The sequence below is a fragment of the Dendropsophus ebraccatus genome, chromosome 8 (assembly GCF_027789765.1).
Source record: "Dendropsophus ebraccatus isolate aDenEbr1 chromosome 8, aDenEbr1.pat, whole genome shotgun sequence".
In the NCBI taxonomy this organism is placed as follows: Eukaryota; Metazoa; Chordata; class Amphibia; order Anura; family Hylidae; genus Dendropsophus; species Dendropsophus ebraccatus.
In genome coordinates, this window is record NC_091461.1 from 5,370,208 (window position 1) to 5,390,790 (window position 20,583).

Sequence of the window (20,583 nt, forward strand, 5' to 3'; positions counted from 1 at the left end):
CCCATCCATAGACACTTCTTCTGGCCTCTCACACCTTAGCCGCTCGACGCTTCGCCGGTTCCAACGGACGCTCCATGACCATCGCCTGGTAGACGTGTGGCGTCTATGCCACCCGACCGACAGAGACTATACTTTTTTTTCCCCTGCTCACAACCACTACTCTAGGCTTGACTACTTTCTTCTGCGCCACAGAGACCTATCACTGACCCGTTCCTCGACAATCGACAGCATAACCTTCTCTGACCACGCCCTTGTGACCCTGACCTTGGACTTGCCTGCTTTGCGCACCACACAATGGCAATGGACACTGAATATGTCACTCCTACAGGACCCACTGGTCCGGTCGGACATGCAGACCACCATGGACAATTATTTCCAGGAGAACTCCTCTCCCGAGGTTTCCCCGTTGACATTGTGGGAGGCGCACAAGTGTGTAGTACGTGGCGTCCTAGTGAAGCATGGGGCGAGATTGAAACGGGACAGAGCGGCAAAAACCGACCGCCTACTGACTCAGTTAAGAGACCTTGAGACGGCCCATAAACGCGTTCAAGACCCTGATACCACTTCCGCACTACTAGCTAAACGAGAGGAGCTGAGGGCCCACTTGATCCATAAAGCCAAAGCCACATTGACAAAATGTAAACGCTACTACTACGAGCATGGCAACAAGCCAGGGCGGGCGCTGGCGCGCGCCCTGGGGGTCCAACAGGCCAGGTCCTACATACCCATGATTAAGTCGCCTGCACAGTCCCCTCTCCACATGCCCGCTGACATTGCACGCGCCTTTAAAGACTTCTATGCAACCCTGTACAACATCGACACTTCAAACCCTGACATGCTCAGCGCGAGCTTTCGGGACCGTATCCAACGATACTTGGTTGATTCGGGTATGCCCCGGCTTGACCCTGAGGCGTCGGAAACATTGGAATCCCCAATCACGAGGGAAGAATTCTCCATGGCGGTGAAGGAGTCCCAGACGGGCAAAGCACCAGGCCCTGATGGGTTTTCCCTTGGATATTACAAACTGTTTCTTGATAAACTGGCCCCACACTTTTTGGCCGCATACAACTCCCTGTCCTCCGGGGGTGAGTTGCCTCTGGATACCACTCGTGCACATATCTCGGTCATCCCAAAGGAGGGGAAGGACGCCACGCTTTGTAGTAGCTACCGCCCGATCTCCCTCCTGAACGTTGACCTCAAACTATTTGCCAAGATTTTGGCCACGAGGCTGGTCGGCCTTCTGGGAGCGGTCATTCACCCTGACCAAGTGGGCTTCATGCCACAAAGGGAAGCTAGAGACAACACCATCAGGGCTATCAATCTACTCCACAGGGCCACGTCCCAGGATTTACCGCTTATGGTCCTTTCCACCGACGCGGAGAAAGCGTTTGACCGTGTCAACTGGTCATTCATGTCTGAAACGCTCTCCTACATCGGTCTGGGACGTGGCTTTCTGAACTGGATTCTTGCTCTATATCAGACGCCCTCCGCCAGAGTTAGGGTGAATGGCCTTCTCTCGGAAGACTTCAGGATTCGGAACGGGACCAGGCAGGGGTGCCCTCTGTCGCCCCTCATTTTTGTGTTGACCTTAGAACCATTTCTCTGTAGAATACGCGCCAATACTGATGTGGGGGGGATAGCAGTACGCGACGCCACGCATAAGGTTGCCGCTTATGCAGACGACTTGCTATTTTTTGTCTCCAATCCCACGATTTCCCTGCCTTCTTTGCTTAAGGAGATGGAAATTTTCTCTCATCTCTCCAACTTTAAGATAAATTTTGCAAAGTCAGAGGCGATGAATGTGGGGCTCCCCGAATGCGTGGTGTCGACACTGCGGTCCTCCTTCCGCTTCAAATGGTCCTCGGTCGCCCTCAAATATTTGGGCATACTTCTCCCCTCTGACCTGAGGAAACTTTACGAGCTAAATTTTCCCCCCCTCTTATCCAGCATTCAATCGAATTGTGCCGAGTGGTCCAGGGGTTACTTCTCCTGGTTTGGGCGTTGTGCAATCCTGAAAATGAATATCCTTCCCAAACTCCTCTATAGATTCCAATGTGTTCCGACGTCCATCCCGGCCTCCTTCTTCAAAACGTTGGTATCCCTCCAAATTAAATTTGTTTGGAACAACAAGGCCCCCCGCTTGCGAAGGTCTTTACTGTGCCGTCCGAAGTCCTCGGGTGGGCTGGGCCTGCCGGACATCCGTATGTATCACCTGGCCGCTCTGCTTACTCGAGTGGTGGACTGGTGTAGACATGCGGCGTTTAAACCATGGGTATCTCTAGAACAGTCCTTCTCTGATGCCCCCCTTGCTTGTCTGCCATGGCTCCACCCCTCCAGCGCCCCCTCCCTGAGAACTCACCCGACAATCGGCCCCACACTACTTGCTTGCTCCTCCCAGTCCAGTAGACGTCTCCTGCTACCATCTCACTCGCCATGTTTTCCCATACTGGGGAACCCATCCTTCCCACCTGGCGTGGATGACCCCGTCTTTAGGGCATGGGCGAAACATGGCAGGGCCCGTGCACGGGATTTTTTGTCCCACCAGACCTGGCTCTCGTCAGAAGCTATAGGTGACATTAGGGACCCGACGCCTCTAGGCCCGTGGCGAATTCAGCAGATCCGACATTTCCTCCTCTCACTCCCGATGCCGTCCTCCTTTGGCTCACCTAGGACACCGTTTGAAACGATGTGTTTAGAACAGGGTGCTTTGCACCATTCGCTTTCCATGACATATTCGCTCCTGATTTCTCCTCCAGATCAGGAACCTCCCGACTTCTTGCTAAAATGGGAAGCGGAGCTACGCTTGACCCTAACCACTCCCCAGCGGGACAGGATCTTATTCCTGGTTCACAGGTCGTCCATGGACTCAGGGTATCAGGAGGCAGGCTACAAAATCCTCACTAGATGGTACAGGGTCCCTACCCGTCTACATGCCATGTGCCCACATGTGGACCCGGTGTGTTGGCGATGCGGCCGGGAAGATGGCACTTTCCTGCATATATTTTGGTCTTGTGACTCCTTGCGGCCTTTTTGGGATGCAATCTGTAACCTGATTAGACGTATTACTAACTTTCCCTCTGAGCTTACACCTGCGCTGCTCCTCCTACACCACTGTGATATCTCGACCCAGAAGTACAAAAAATCTCTCCTCCGCTTCCTGGTGATGGCAGCCCGCGCTTGCATCCCCCTCTTCTGGAAAAAAGCGGCGCCTCCCCCGGTGTCCCTATGGATCGCTAAAGTGAATAACTTGATGCTGATGGAGGATCTTACATCCTCTTTGACGGACTCCAATAAGAAATTCACTCAAACGTGGTGGGCTTGGATGGAGTTCAAAGGCACTACTGAGTACTCTGACCTCCTACGGACCCCGGAGTAGATGCTGTCTTCAACTCTCTAGGCTTGCTTGGGGCTGATCCTTGTTCTCCGGCGGGGATTGGATCGATGGACAGGATTCCTGCCCTTAGCGGGTCACCGTATCCGTGGGGGGTGGGGACAGACTCGCCTCTCCCTTCCCTCCCCCTCCCCATACTCGCCCCTTCTTCACTGTCCTGTACTCTCCTTCCCCCTTGATCCCTCATACCCTCCCCCCCCCTCCACCTCCCCTTTTGTCCTTTCCCTACATTTGGGTTAAGACGAACTTTCTCTATCTGTTGAACCCTGGGGCCTGCCTCCCCTGTTCTGGGCATACCCCGGGTGTTTATGCTTCTCTATGCCAAAGGAAAATAAAAATTTTTGAGGAAGGTGGGGAGTCCAGCGACGCTAGGTGTGATATGTATATGCTGTTTCTGTATTTTATGCTGACATTGCTCCCGGTCCTCACTTGGTTATTTCTGTCGTTTGTATTATGTGGGTGCAGGCTCTTTTATATGCACTATCGCACTGAGGTGTTGTTGTATTTCCCTGCCTTTGCTTTAAATAAAGAATTTAAAAAAAAAAAAAAAAAAAAAAAAAACAATAATTATAGTACAACACAGTCCAGGCTAGATTCCTTATGGAGGGGCAGGCTACAATCAGTGCTGGGGACAGGGAGGCTGGTGAGAGTCCTGGGGCGCGGATTACAATCCTCCTGACAGATTAGGGACAGATAAAAGTCTGTGTTTTCACCCTGATAAAACATCTGGGTTTTACGGTGGTTTTATAGTCTGAAGACCCTATTACATGGCCCGATGACCTTCTGTAAGCGAGCGCAGACCTTCTAGATTGGTGCTCACTTACTAAGCCCATACACTGCCCTAAAATTTGCAGCAAGGACTATATATTATATATATAGTCCTTGCTGCCGAATATAGGTTTCGTCAGCTGATCGTTGTCTCTATTACACATGCCGATAATCAGCCTGATTTGGCCAATTATTGCTCCGTGTAATAGGGCCCTTATGGTACACAGAGAGATTTATCTGACAGATCTTTGAAGCCAAAGCCAGGAACAGACTATAAACAGGGAACAGGTCATAAAGGAAACACTGGTATCTCTCCTCCTTTCAAATCCATTCCTGGCTTTGGCTTAAAAAATCTGTCAGATAAATCTCTCTGTGTAAACGCACCATTAGGACCCTATTACAGGGAGCGATAGGCTGCCGAATCAGAGAGAATTGGGCAGATATGGCCCTGTGTAATTAAAGAGGTTATCCAGCGCTACAAAAACATGGCCACTTTTCCCCCTCTCTTGTCTCCAGTTCAGGTGCGGTTTGCAATTAAGCTCCATTTACTTCAATGGAACCGAGTTCCAAACCCCACCCAATCTGGAGACAAGAGAGGGGAAAAAGTGGCCATGTTTTTGGTAGCGCTGGATAACCCATTTAAGCTCCATTTACTTCAATGGAACTGAGTTTCAATACCCCACCCTATCTGGAGACAACAGTAGGGGGAAAGTGGCCATGTTTTTGTAGCGCTGGATAACCCCTTTAAAGAGGTTATCCAGCCCTACAAAAACATGGCCACCTTTATCCAGAGACAGACCCACTCTTGTCTCCAGCTTGGGCGGGGTTTTGCTGCTCAGCTCCATTGAAGTGAATGGAGCTTAAAAGGGTTATCAAGTGCTACAAAAACATGGCCACTTTTCCCCCTCTCGTGTCTCCAAATTGGGTGGTGTTTCAAACTCAGTTCCATTGAAGTAAATTGAGCTTAAAGGGGTTTTCCAGCGCTACAAAAACATGGCCACTTTCCCCCTACTGTTGTCTCCAGATTGGGTGGGGTTTCAAACTCAGTTCCATTGAAGTAAATGGAGCTTAATTGCAAACTGCACCTGAACTGGAGACAACAGTAGGGGGAAAAGTGGCCATGTTTTTGTAGCGCTGGATAACCCCTTTAATTACAAACCGCACCTGAACTGGAGACAAGAGTCGTGTTGTCTTTGAAAGAAAGTGGCCATGTTTTTGTAGCACTGGATAACCCCTTTAAGGGCCCTATTCCACTGACGATTATCGTTCAGATTATCGTTAAATCGTTCGAATCTAAACGATAATCGTTCGGTTGAAATGCAGTTAACGATTAACGACCAAACGAGAAATCGTTGATCGCTTTATAACACCTGGACCTATTTTTATAATTGCTCGTTCAAAAAACGTTCGCAAAATTGAATAAGACGTTCGGTCGTTCGCAATAGATACGAACGCAATAGCGAATAAATAGCGAAGAAAAACCGATCGCAATTACGATCATAAGTAACGATTATCGTTCCATGGAAATGAGTGAACGTTTTCATGTCTTTCGCAATAGCGGTAGTTTGAGATCGTTAATCGTTAATGATTATGCAAACGATAATCGTCCGGTGGAATAGGGCCCTAAGACAACAATCACTCGAGGAGCCAGATATCGGTAATGTTGCACATGCAGCTCAGATCTAGTAGACTGGCGCTCGCATACACTGCGCATTGCCCTGTGTAATAAGGGCGGGATCAGTGTGATACCACTATAACATGACAATATGGACAATTGCTAGTATCTCACCATCCAGGACTCTGTTCTGGACCTGCAGCAGCTGATCATATATGTGTCCTGTTGCTTGCAGGTAGGTGGACATGTATGTCTGGAAGACAGGAAGATGACATCATAAACGCAGTCTACAATCCAGAAGACTAAAGGCTCCATTATTCCACCAGGATGATGGGAATACTGGTTTTAAAGCACCAGGAATAGGAGAGATTAGGTGTGACTGACCGAGGAGGACGCTGTCCTGTCCGGAGGAACCTTCCCCACAGCTGACAACATGTTCTGCTTCTTTCTGGGCAAAGGAGACTGAAAAACTGGAAAAATATATATAATCAGCAGACAAGATACAATACATGACCCTGTGCCCTGGATACGTGTATGTGTAATACATATATATATATATGTGTGTGTGTGTAATATTGGGGTGGCTGTCCCTCATTACCACCCCCTGGCAGGGTGCAGCGGAGGAGGGGAGCACACACCTGTCTGGAGGGCTCGATAGTTCTGGGTCAGCTGTGTCATCTCCTCTATCTTCACGCTGGATGCCTGGAGCCTTCCATAGAGATCGCTCAGACTCTGCTTGTGGCTTTGTCTCTCCGTCTCCAGCTCTGTTGTTTGCAGGCGGAGTTCCCCTTCTAACCTGGTAAAGGAAATAATAGAAAATAGATGGAAATGGAGGCTGCAACAAATAAGTGCCTCTCACTATAATGGGTACGATCAGAGTCCTGCAGTAATGGAGGCTGCAGGTAATTGGGCAATCTCCCAGCTCTCCAGCTCTGACAGGACAGTTTAGTTGCTAAGGATATAACATATAAGAATATATTAAAACAACCAGTGAGTTGCACAGAAGCTTATCTATAGCAACCAGTCAGTCAGCTGACAGCAGGACCGCCACCGAGGCCAGAGGGTTGGGAGGCTGAACACCAACAGAATTAGATGCAGCAAATACTTCCACACTAGCTGAGTTATATTCCATTCAGGGTGTGTAAAAAGTTGAGCAAAGAACATTGCTGAACCCGAACAGTTTGTCAAGTCTGATACTCACTAGTAGCTAACTAAAGGCTATCCACTATAATGGCCCCCGGAGCGGCCTGTATGACACGGGGGGCTGTATGCTGCCGCCTCTTATGTGTTACTGATCTCATTGCTTTTAAAAAGTTAAATCCCTCACAAATCGCCCTCGTGGGACCGCGCTCAGCCTCTGCGCGAACTCTGAACACATTCTCACCTGAGCCTTGTGAACTCTCAGAAACTTTCCCCAAGGACAGAGGTGCCGATGAGGTCAGAGGTGGCATAGACGCTGAGAGTGCGGCCTCACCCCGACAGGAGGGAAGTAACATAGGCCCAGTCCCTCTCATTACTCCCTCAGGGGTGGTCACCCAGCTTTATACAGACCCTGAATGGTAGGAAACCCAGATGTCATGGAGACATGAGAATGACTCTCCAGGCCTCTGCGGATGCTATGAGCTCCGGATGCCGCCCCGCCACACGCCGCTTCCGTCTGTACCCCCTCTATGAGCTCCAGATGCCTCCCCGCCACACCCCGCTCCCGTCTGTACTCCCTCTATGAGCTCCAGATGCCGCCCCACCACACGCCGCTCCCGTCTATACTCACTCTATGAGCTCCGGATGCCGCCCCGGCCACACGCCGCTCCCGTCTGTACTCCCTCTATGAGCTCCAGATGCCGCCCCACCACACGCCGCTCCCGTCTATACTCACTCTATGAGCTCCGGATGCCGCCCCGCCACACGCCGCTCCCGTCTGTACTCACTCTATGAGCTCCGGATGCCTCCCCGCCACACGCCGCTCCCGTCTGTACTCACTCTATGAGCTCCGGATGCCTCCCCGCCACACGCCGCTCCCGTCTGTACTCACTCTATGAGCTCCGGATGCCGCCCCACCACACGCCGCTCCTGCCTGTACTCACTCTATGAGCTCCGGATGCCACCCCGCCACACACCGCTCCCGTCTGTACTCACTCTATGAGCTCCGGATGCCGCCCTGGCTACATGCCGCTCCCGTCTGTACTCACTCTATGAGCTCCGGATGCCGCCCCGCCACACGCCGCTCCCGTCTGTACTCACTCTATGAGCTCCGGATGCCTCCCCGCCACACGCCGCTCCCGTCTGTACTCACTCTATGAGCTCCGGATGCCTCCCCGCCACACGCCGCTCCCGTCTGTACTCACTCTATGAGCTCCGGATGCCGCCCCACCACACGCCGCTCCTGCCTGTACTCACTCTATGAGCTCCGGATGCCGCCCCGCCACACACCGCTCCCGTCTGTACTCACTCTATGAGCTCCGGATGCCTCCCCACCACACGCCGCTCCCGTCTGTACTCACTCTATGAGCTCCGGATGCCGCCCCGCCACACGCCGCTTCCGTCTGTACTCCCTCTATGAGCTCCAGATGCCGCCCCGGCCACACCCCGCTCCCGTCTGTACTCCCTCTATGAGCTCCAGATGCCGCCCCACCACACTCCGCTCCTGCCTGTACTCACTCTATGAGCTCCGGATGCCTCCCCACCACACGCCGCTCCCGTCTGTACTCACTCTATGAGCTCCGGATGCCGCCCCGCCACACTCCGCTCCTGCCTGTACTCACTCTATGATCTCCGGATGCCGCCCCACCACACGCCGCTCCCGTCTATACTCACTCTATGAGCTCCGGATGCCGCCCTGGCCACACGCCGCTCCCGTCTGTACTCACTCTATGAGCTCCGGATGCCGCCCCGCCACACACCGCTCCCGTCTGTACTCACTCTATGAGCTCCGGATGCCTCCCCGCCACACGCCGCTCCCGTCTGTACTCACTCTATGAGCTCCGGATGCCGCCCCACCACACTCCGCTTCCGTCTATACTCACTCTATGAGCTCCGGATGCCGCCCCACCACACTCCGCTTCCGTCTATACTCACTCTATGAGCTCCGGATGCCGCCCCACCACACTCCGCTCCCGTCTATACTCACTCTATGAGCTCCGGATGCCGCCCCTCCACACGCCGCTCCCGTCTATACTCACTCTCTAAGCTTCCTCCTATACTGTTCGGCCTCCAGTTGCAGAGCGGTGATGGAGTCTTGTAATATCCGGCTGCTCTTGTGGATGTTGTAGTTCTCTTCCTTTAGAAACTTTAGCTCATCGTCTCTCATTGACAATCTGAAAGGATGGTGGACAGATACAGATCACATACACACAAAGATATACAGATATTATACAGATTATATACAGTATACGGACAGATACATATCACACATACATATTATACAAATTATATACAGTATACGGACAGATACAGATCACATATACATATACAACTTCTGGTCCTGTGGGGTGCACCTGGTATATAGGGGTCAGTACTGACCAAAAGTGTCCAAGGTAGGAGAAAGGGGGACCGAGATCTGACAAAGCTATGGCCTATCCATAGCTGATTGTGGGGGGAGTTTAACCACTGGATCTCCTCCACGATCCGGAGAACAGGGACTGGGCATGTCATTTTAACATATACACACAATTTGTGGTGTGAACATGCTACAGCAAAAGATGATAGAAAGAGAAAACATCAGCAGCTTGCCCTCCCCCCTTCCTGTGGAATCACCTCTGCACAGGTCACAGAGCATGCTTACAAACCTGCCCCATACAAAGAATAGGCTCCGAAGATGTTCATTCTGTCTACGTCTATGGGGCTTGCTGTAAAGCATATCACTAAATGCTGGTAAAACAGTTCAGGCAAAATGGCCACCCCCATAATAATGTGCAAAAAATAACATTGATCTTATAATGAAAAAACAACATATTTAAGTATCTGATTTAATCAGTAAAAATGGACTAAAATTGAAAACATGTAGAATAGGGTTTTAAAAAATATTGCAACCCCCCCCCCCCAAATCTCTCCGCTAAAAGATACAAACACATGACTGGCGGTGTGTTAAGACTTTCAGAAGTGACTAGTGGTAATTAAAAGGGCAAAAACCTCTACGGAATATCAACCATGATGTTACCTGAAATTTAGAGGAGTACTTCAGGTCAAATCACCTAGTATCAGAGAGTTCTACAGATTCATAATTTACATCTATTTAAAAATCTCCAGTCTTACAGTACTTATTAGCTGCTGTATGTCCTGCAGGAAGTGGTGGATTCTCTCCAGTCTGACACAGTGCTCTCTGCTGCCACCTCTGTCCATGTCAGGAACTGTCCAAAGCAGGAGAGGTTTTCTATGGGGATTTGCTGCTGCTCTGGACAGTTCCTGACATGGACAGAGGTGGCAGCAGAGAGCACTGTGTCAGACTGGAGAGAATCCACCACTTCCTGCAGGACATACAGCAGCTGATAAGTACTGGAAGACTGGAGATTTTTAAATAGAAGTAAATTACAAGTCTCTGGTACTTTCTGGGACCAGTTCATTAAAGAGAAAAAAAATTATGAACAATCCCATTAAATAAGCCTAAAATTCTGGAAGTAGAGGATGAAAGAAAAGGACACGGACATGGTTGGGATCCAACCCTTCATGTATAATCAGAAATGGCAGAGATAACATCCACTCGGCCAGGGGAAGACCCTGACCCCAATCACTAACCTATAGTGCAGGTACATGACAGCAGGGGGGAGGGGCGGCTGATACCAGAGAGCAGTAGCAGGAGGCTCTGATATCCAGGTGACGGCAGCCTCCATTCCTTTCAGATCTGGTACCTGCGCTCCTGGATCCCCGCCAGGGGGTTACGCTGCCCCCTCCCCATGCTGGAGGTCCTTTCTTGAACTTCAGTGCAAGTTAAGTAAACACGTGGAAACAGATTTATGAGCGAGAAGAGGCCGGGATGTCAGGAGCGCTTTATGATATGTTCCATAATAAATTAGTTATAAATGGACGCAGGTGACTGAGGAATTTATGGCCTTTAATGTTTTAATACTGCGCTGGAGAAAAACCTATTATTAGGGTCTTAAAAGGGTAATGCAGGAATCGCAGCTACAAATTGTCAAAATGTTGCAAGTGTTTGAGGCCAGAGGAGGCCGAGCCTCGACCCGAGGCCCCGGGAGCGCAATACATCCCCCAAAGAGACCGGTCTAAAAGAAGATGGATAACTGCGGCAAAGATGAGAGCCTGAAGGTGTGCACCGTCCACAGAGCTGACAATCTAATATCTACTGAGGATGTAATAATCAGAGGAGGCGGAGAGGAGTATGTGATAGAGGAGTCAGAGCTGGGGATGTAATAATCAGAGGAGGATGTGATAGAGGAGTCAGAGCTGGGGATGTAATAATCAGAGGAGGCGGAGAGGAGGATGTAATAATCAGAGGAGTCAGAGAGGAGTATGTGATAGAGGAGTCAGAGCTGGGCATGTAATAATCAGAGAAGGCGGAGAGGAGTATGTGATAGAGGAGTCAGAGCTGGGCATGTAATAATCAGAGGAGGAGGAGAGGAGTATGTGATAGAGGAGTCAGAGCTGGGCATGTAATAATCAGAGGAGGAGGAGAGGAGGATGTAATAATCAGAGGAGTCAGAGAGGAGTATGTGATAGAGGAGTCAGAGCTGGGCATGTAATAATCAGAGGAGTCAGAGAGGAGGATGTAATAATCAGAGAAGGCGGAGAGGAGTATGTAATAATTAGAGGAGTCAGAGCTGGGGATGTAATAATCAGAGGAGTCAGAGAGGAGGATGTAATAATCAGAGAAGGCGGAGAGGAGGATGTAATAATTAGAGGAGGCAGAGCTGGGGATGTAATAATCAGAGGAGGCGGAGAGGAGGATGTAATAATCAGAGGAGTCAGAGAGGAGTATGTGATAGAGGAGTCAGAGCTGGGCATGTAATAATCAGAGGAGTCAGAGAGGAGTATGTGATAGAGAAGTCAGAGCTGGGCATGTAATAATCAGAGGAGGAGGAGAGGAGTATGTGATAGAGGAGTCAGAGCTGGGCATGTAATAATCAGAGGAGGAGGATGTGATAGAGGAGTCAGAGCTGGGGATGTAATAATCAGAGGAGGCGGAGAGGAGGATGTAATAATCAGAGGAGGCAGAGCTGGGGATGTAATAATCAGAGGAGTCAGAGAGGAGTATGTGATAGAGGAGTCAGAGCTGGGGAGGTAATAATCAGAGGAGTCAGAGAGGAGGATGTAATAATCAGAGAAGGCGGAGAGGAGTATGTAATAATCAGAGGAGTCAGAGCTGGGGATGTAATAATCAGAGAAGGAGGAGAGGAGGATGTGATAGAGGAGTCAGAGCTGGGGATGTAATAATCAGAGGAGGAGGAGGAGAGGAGTATGTAATAATCAGAGGAGTCAGAGAGGAGTATAATAATCAGAGGAGTCAGAGAGGAGTATGTGATAGAGGAGTCAGAGCTAGGGATGTAATAATCAGAGGAGGCGGAGAGGAGGATGTAATAATCAGAGGAGACGGAGAGGAGGATGTAATAATCAGAGGAGGCAGAGCTGGGGATGTAAAAATCAGAGGAGGCGGAGAGGAGTATGTGATAGAGGAGTCAGAGCTGGGGATGTAATAATCAGAGGAGGCAGAGAGGAGTATGTGAAAGAGGAGTCAGAGCTGGGGATGTAATAATCAGAGGAGGTGGAGAGGAGGATGTAATAATCAGAGGAGTCAGAGCTGGGGATGTAATAATCAGAGGAGGCGGAGATGGGGATGTAATAATCAGAGGAGGCGGAGATGGGGATGTAATAATCAGAAGAGGCGGAGAGGAGGATGTAATAATCAGAGGAGTCAGAGCTGGGGATGTAATAATCAGAGGAGGCGGAGCTGGGGATGTAATAATTAGAAGAGGCGGAAAGGAGGATGTAATAATCAGAGGAGTCAGAGCTGGGGATGTAATAATCAGAGGAGGAGGAGAGGAGTATGTGAAAGAGGAGGCAGAGCTGGGGATGTAATAATCAGAGGAGGCAGAGCTGGGGATGTAATAATCAGAGGAGGTGGAGAGGAGAATGTGATAGAGGAGACAGAGCTAGGAATGTAATAATCAGAGGAGTCAGAGCTGGGGATGTAATAATCAGAGGAGTCAGAGCTGGGGATGTAATAATCAGAGGAGGCGGGCTGGGGATGTAATAATCAGAGGAGGCGGGCTGGGGATGTAATAATCAGAGGAGGCGGAGAGGAGGATGTGATAGAGGAGACAGAGCTAGGAATGTAATAATCAGAGGAGTCAGAGCTGGGGATGTAATAATCAGAGGAGTCAGAGCTGGGGATGTAATAATCAGAGGAGGCGGGCTGGGGATGTAATAATCAGAGGAGGCGGAGAGGAGGATGTGATAGAGGAGACAGAGCTAGGGATGTAATAATCAAAGGAGTCAGAGCTGGGGATGTAATAATCAGAGGAGTCAGAGCTGGGGATGTAATAATCAGAGGAGGAGGAGAGGAGTATGTGATAGAGGAGTCAGAGCTGGGGATGTAATAATCAGAGGAGGCGGAGCTGGGGATGTAATAATCAGAGGAGTCAGAGCTGGGGATGTAATAATCAGAGGAGTCAGAGCTGGGGATGTAATAATCAGAGGAGGCGGAGAGGAGGATGTGATAGAGGAGTCAGAGCTGGGGATGTAATAATAAGAGGAGACAGAGAGGAGGATGTAATAAGGAGGCGGAGAGGAGGATGTAATAATCAGAGGAGGCAGAGCTGGGGAGGTAATAATAGGAGGAGGCGAATAGGAGGATGTAATAATCAGAGGAGGCAGAGCTAGGGATGTAATAATCAGAGGAGGCAGAGCTGGGGATGTAATAATCAGAGGAGGCGGAGAGGAGGATGTAATAATCAGAGGAGGCAGAGCTGGGGATGTAATAATCAGAGGAGGCGGAGAGGAGTATGTGAAAGAGGAGTCAGAGCTGGGGATGTAATAATCAGAGGAGGCAGAGCTGGGGATGTACTAATCAGAGGAGGAGGAGGAGAGGAGTATGTAATAATCAGAGGAGGCAGAGCTGGGGATGTAATAATCAGAGGAGGCGGAGAGGAGGATGTAAGAATCAGAAGAGGCGGAGCTGACGATGTAATATTTAGAGGAGGCGGAGATGGGGCTGAGTATAATAATCAGAGAAGGCAGAGTGGAGGATGTGATAATCAGAGGAGGCGGAGCTGGGAGTGTAATAATCAGAAGAGATAGATGTAATAATCAGGGGAGGCGAAACTGGGGGTGTAATAATCAGAGAAGAGGATGTAATAATCAGAGAAGTCAGAGCTGGGAGTGTAATAATCAGAAGAGGCAGATGTAATAATCAGAGGAGGTGCATGTTATAATCAGAGGAGTCAGAGCTGGGAGTGTAATAATCAGAGGAGGCGGAGCTGGGGATGTAATAATCAGAGGGGGCAGAGCTGGGGATGTAATAATCAGAGGAGGCAGAGCTGGGGATGTAATAATCAGAGGAGGCAGAGCTGGGGATGTAATAATCAGAGGATGCGGAGACGAGGATGTAATAATCAGAGGAGGCAGAGCTGGGAGTGTAATAATCAGAGGAGGCGGATGTAATAATCAGAGGGGGCAGAGCTGGAGATGTAATAACCAGAGGAGGCTGAGCTGGGGATGTAATAATCAGAGGAGGCGGGCTGGGGATGTAATAATCAGAGGAGGCGGAGAGGAGGATGTGATAGAGGAGACAGAGCTGGGGATCTAATAATCAGAGGAGGCGGAGAGGAGGATGTGATAGAGGAGACAGAGCTAGGGATGTAATAATCAGAGGAGTCAGAGCTGGGGATGTAATAATCAGAGGAGTCAGAGCTGGGCATGTAATAATCAGAGGAGGCGGAGAGGAGTATGTGAAAGAGGAGTCAGAGCTGGGGATGTAATGATCAGAGAAGGCGGAGAGGAGTATGTGATAGAGGAGTCAGAGCTGGGGATGTAATAATAAGAGGAGACAGAGAGGAGGATGTAATAAGGAGGCGGAAAAGAGGATGTAATAATCAGAGGAGGCAGAGCTGGGGAGGTAATAATAGGAGGAGGCGGATAGGAGGATGTAATAATCAGAGGAGGCAGAGCTGGGGAGGTAATAATAGGAGGAGGCGGATAGGAGGATGTAATAATCAGAGGAGGAGGAGAGGAGGATGTAATAATCAGAGGAGGCAGAGCTGGGGATGTAATAATCAGAGGAGGCGGAGAGGAGTATGTGAAAGAGGAGTCAGAGCTGGGGATGTAATAATCAGAGGAGGAGGAGGAGAGGAGTATGTAATAATCAGAGGAGGCAGAGCTGGGGATGTAATAATCAGAGGAGGCAGACAGGAGGATGTAAGAATCAGAAGAGGCGGAGCTGACTATGTAATATTTAGAGGAGGCGGAGATGGGGCTGAGTATAATAATCAGAGAAGGCAGAGTGGAGGATGTGATAATCAGAGGAGGCGGAGCTGGGAGTGTAATAATCAGAAGAGATAGATGTAATAATCAGGGGAGGCAAAACTGGGGGTGTAATAATCAGAGAAGAGGATGTAATAATCAGAGGAGTCAGAGCTGGGAGTGTAATAATCAGAAGAGGCGGATGTAATAATCAGAGGAGGCAGATCTGGGGATGTAATAATCAGAGGATGCGGAGACGAGGATGTAATAATCAGAGGAGGCAGAGCTGGGAGTGTAATAATCAGAGGAGTCAGAGCTGGGAGTGTAATATCAGAGGAGGCAGAGCTGGGGATGTAATAATCAGAGGAGGCAAAGAAGAGAATGTAATAGTAAGAGGAGGCTGAGCTGGGGATGTAATAATCAGAGGAGACGGGCTGGGGATGTAATAATCAGAGGAGGCGGGCTGGGGATGTAATAATCAGAGGAGACGGGCTGGGGATGTAATAATCAGAGGAGGCGGGCTGGGGATGTAATAATCAGAGGAGACGGGCTGGGGATGTAATAATCAGAGGAGGCGGGCTGGGGATGTAATAATCAGAGGAGACGGGCTGGGGATGTAATAATCAGAGGAGGCAGAGCTGGGAGTGTAATAATTAGAGGAGGCGGATGTAATAATCAGAGGAGGCGGATGTAATAATCAGAGGAGGCAGAGCTGGGGATGTAATAATCAGAGGAGGCAGAGCTGGAGATGTAATAATCAGAGGAGGCAGAGCTGGGGATGTAATAATCAGAGGAGGCGGGCTGGGGATGTAATAATCAGAGGAGGCGGGCTGGGGATGTAATAATCAGAGGAGGCGGGCTGGGGATGTAATAATCAGAGGAGGCGGGCTGGGGATGTAATAATCAGAGGAGGCGGGCTGGGGATGTGCGCCACCCATTGGGTGGAGTTGTGCAAAAATCTTGTAAAGATTAAATATAATTGATGTGGCCAAAAACTCAATGACACCCCTTTATTCCAAAGCCACACCCCTTTTACTTTAGGAAGGTTGTGCAAAAATGCAGAAAATGCACAATTTTTAGCAAGAATTTTGCAACTTTTTTTATGCCACAAAACTGGCTTGTATGAAATCCTTGATTAAAAGAGAAGTGAGCAGTGTCTAGAATTCCTCCAAAGCCATGTGTTCCCCTCAGTCTGCACTATGTGTGATGACCACAGATCCTAAGGAGCCATAGATCATCGTAGGATCTGTGATCAGTTCATAAGTAGCCTCAGACCATCAAGGGATCAGTGATCATTTTATACGTAGCCTACGACAATCGTGGGTTCAGTGATCAGCACATACGTAGCCATCCTAGCATCAGAGATCAGCTCATACATAGCCTCAGATCACTGTGGTATCACTGATCAGTTTATACATAGCCTCAGACCATCGTTGGATCAGTGATCAGTTTATACATAGCCTCAGACCATCGTTGGATCAGTGATCAGCTAAAATGTTTCCTGAGAGCATAGCGGGATCAGTAAGGAGTTCTTACAAAGCCTCAGAGCATCGTAGGATCAGTGATCAGTTCATACATAGCCTCAGACCATAGTGGGATCAGAGATCAGTTCATACGTAGCCTCAGACCATTGTGGGATTTGTGATCAGTTCTTACGTAGCCGCAGACCATTGTATGATCCGTGATCAGTTCTTACATACCCTCAGACCATGGTAGGATCAGTGATCAGTTCTTACGTACCCTCAGACCATCGTATGATCCGTGATCAGTTCTTACGTAGCCGCAGACCATCGTATGATCCGTGATCAGTTCTTACATACCCTCAGACCATTGTAGGATCAATGATCAGTTCTTACATACCCTCAGACCATGGTAGGATCAGTGATCAGTTCTTACGTACCCTCAGACCATTGTAGGATCAATGATCAGTTCTTACATACCCTCAGACCATTGTAGGATCAGTGATCAGTTCTTACGTACCCTCAGACCATCGTATGATCCGTGATCAGTTCTTACATACCCTCAGACCATTGTAGGATCAATGATCAGTTCTTACGTACCCTCAGACCATCGTATGATCCGTGATCAGTTCTTACGTACCCTCAGACCATTGTAGGATCAGTGATCAGTTCTTACGTACCCTCAGACCATTGTAGGATCAGTGATCAGTTCTTACGTAGCCTCAGACCAATGTGAGATCAGTGATCAGTTCTTACGTAGCCTCAGACCATTGTAGGATCAATGATCAGTTCTTACGTACCCTCAGACCATGGTAGGATCAGTGATCAGTTCTTACGTACCCTCAGACCATCGTATGATCCGTGATCAGTTCTTACGTACCCTCAGACCATTGTAGGATCAGTGATCAGTTCTTACGTACCCTCAGACCATTGTAGGATCAGTGATCAGTTCTTACGTAGCCTCAGACCAATGTGAGATCAGTGATCTCATCCTCTACCTTAGGTATTCCTCCATTCCCCCTGACTATTCTGCCCTTCAGCTCTGTGTCTTGATCTCGGCCCCCTACAGTACTGAGCTATGGGTGATCGTGTTAACCCCTCCACCTGTGGTCGGCCATTATTCACCCCCCCCCACAGGGTAAGTGCAGGGGTTAAACACTCAGCGTACGTTTCTCAGCAGGGAATGGGTTAATAATGGAGTAGTCTCTTTCCCACTACATTTTCAGGATTAGTAGAGAAACATCAAAGTTCATAGAGCGATCCGTCAGCCGGCCGCGCCTGAATGGGTCAGCAGGACACTGAGTAAACCCAGGCCGGGCCTCCTTTCATGTAGCGCAGCCTCATGTAACTGCGGGCTGCCATGTCTGCTCCACACGCGTCCAAGGGCCCCTCCATCTAACAAAAGATCAAAAGAGCCAACGTCTTCCTTCTCTATATTACTTCTCAGCCCAGAAATGAGAAGCGGCTGCAGGAGGGCCCCGCTCCATCATACCACATATTAATCACATTCTAGGTGTCCCCGGCCGCGCCTCACCTATTACTGAGCGGACAATGCCAGTCTGTGAGGAGCGCCGCTCCTGGAGCGTGTGAAGAGTTAATGGGGCCACACCCGGTAGGAAGTCTACAAGGCTGGAATATTACACCTGGAAGGGGACGGGCAACGTCTGTGTAATCCTCAGAGAAGAGCGGGCCACAGCCAAGATTCTGTTATACCCAGTCACCTCCAGAGCTGCACTCACTATTCTGCTGTTACATCATGTCTCATTCACCAGTCACCTCAAGAGCTGCACTCACTATTCTGCTGTTACATCATGTGCTTTACTCCACAGCTGCACTCACTATTCTGCTGTTACATCATGTGTTATACTCTAGAGCTGCACTCACTATTCTGCTGTTACATCATGTGTTATACTCCAGAGCTGCACTCACTATTCTGCTGTTACATCATGTCGAATCCTCCAGAGCTGCACTCACTATTCTGCTGTTACATCATGTCTCATTCCCCAGTCACCTCAAGAGCTGCACTCCCTATTCTGCTGTTACATCATGTGCTTTACTCCACAGCTGCACTCACTATTCTGCTGTTACATCATGTGTTATACTCCAGAGCTGTACTCACTATTCTGCTGTTACATCATGTGCTTTACTCCACAGCTGCACTCACTATTCTGCTGTTACATCATGTTGTATCCTCCATAGCTGCATTAACTATTCTGCTTTTACATCATGTCGTATCCTCCAGAGCTGCACTCACTATTCTGCTGTTACATCATGTCTTATCCTCCAGAGCTGCACTCACTATTCTGCTGTTACATCATGTCGTATCATCCAGAGCTGCACTCACTATTCTGCTGTTACATCATGTCTTAAACACCAGTCACCTCCAGAGCTGCACTCACTATTCTGCTGTTACATGTCTTATCCCCCAGAGCTGCACTCACTATTCTGCTGTTACATCATGTCTCATACACCAGTCACCTCCAGAGCTGCACTCACTATTCTGCTGTTACATCATGTCTTATCCCCCAGAGCTGCACTCACTATTCTGCTGTTACATCATGTTGTATCCTCCAGAGCTGCACTCACTATTCTGCTTTTACATCATGTCGTATCCTCCAGAGCTGCACTCACTATTCTGCTGTTACATCATGTCTTATCCTCCAGAGCTGCACTCACTATTCTGCTGTTACATCATGTCGTATCATCCAGAGCTGCACTCACTATTCTGCTGTTACATCATGTCTTAAACACCAGTCACCTCCAGAGCTGCACTCACTATTCTGCTGTTACATGTCTTATCCCCCAGAGCTGCACTCACTATTCTGCTGTTACATCATGTCTCATACACCAGTCACCTCCAGAGCTGCACTCACTATTCTGCTGTTACATCATGTCGTATCCTCCAGAGCTGCACTCACTATTCTGCTGTTACATCATGTCGTATCCTCCAGAGCTGCACTCACTATTCTGCTGTTACATCATGTCTTATCCTCCAGAGCTGCACTCACTATTCTGCTGTTACATCATGTCGTATCCTCCAGAGCTGCACTCACTATTCTGCTGTTACATCATGTCGTATCCTCCAGAGCTGCACTCACTATTCTGCTGTTACATCATGTCGTATCATCCAGAGCTGCACTCACTATTCTGCTGTTACATCATGTCTTAAACACCAGTCACCTCCAGAGCTGCACTCACTATTCTGCTGTTACATCATGTCTTATCCCCCAGAGCTGCACTCACTATTCTGCTGTTATATCATGTCTCATACACCAGTCACCTCCAGAGCTGCACTCACTATTCTGCTGTTACATCATGTCTTATCCCCCAGAGCTGCACTCACTATTCTGCTGTTACATCATGTCTTATCCCCCAGAGCTGCACTCACTATTCTGCTGTTAGTTCAGGTCTTTTCTCGGTGTTCACACTTCTCACGATGACCACATGGGGTTACATGCCGGTGTCATGTGTGTCTCCCCACATATAAGCAGTCACCTCCCTTCCCCCCGCACAGCGGGTTTCAATCACCCAAACTATATTAAAGTGAGATTTTTCTCCCCGGCTCGCAGGAAGCGTCCTCCGCTGGACGGAGGATTTATAAGTCTGTGAGGAAATATCAGCCCGGAATATTCTCTTTACTGTTCTATAAAAACTTCATTGCATAAATTCCCGATCGGAGTGAAAGATATTGACAGGATTTGGTTTTGTTATAACATGACCCCCACCCCAAGTGGCTATAAGAATCGGGGGGCCCTATAAACCTGTGGAGCCCGGTCTTCTTAGCTCCGCCCCTCAATGTTGGTCACTTTTCTCCTCCAAGCTTACAAATCAGGTCTCCACAAACATTTCTCACATAGTATGAACCTCACGTGAGCACAAAATGGAGAGGAAGCCCCTCCCCCATTACTACCTACACACAACACCACAGCCCCAGCGTGTGA

General features: G+C 49.1%; 1 protein-coding gene across 1 annotated transcript in view; it reads right to left on the reverse strand.

Moving 5' to 3' along the window:
• Nucleotides 1-20,583, reverse strand: part of LOC138798993 (myosin-9-like) — a 97,290-nt gene that overhangs the window by 62,735 nt on the left and 13,972 nt on the right. Inside the window, exons 6-9 of the mRNA XM_069979663.1 lie at nt 8,954-9,088; nt 6,413-6,570; nt 6,159-6,244; nt 5,949-6,027 (exon numbers count right to left, since the gene is read on the reverse strand). Of these exons, the coding sequence (XP_069835764.1) occupies nt 5,949-6,027; nt 6,159-6,244; nt 6,413-6,570; nt 8,954-9,088 (458 nt within the window). The remainder of the gene's footprint in view (nt 1-5,948; nt 6,028-6,158; nt 6,245-6,412; nt 6,571-8,953; nt 9,089-20,583) is intronic.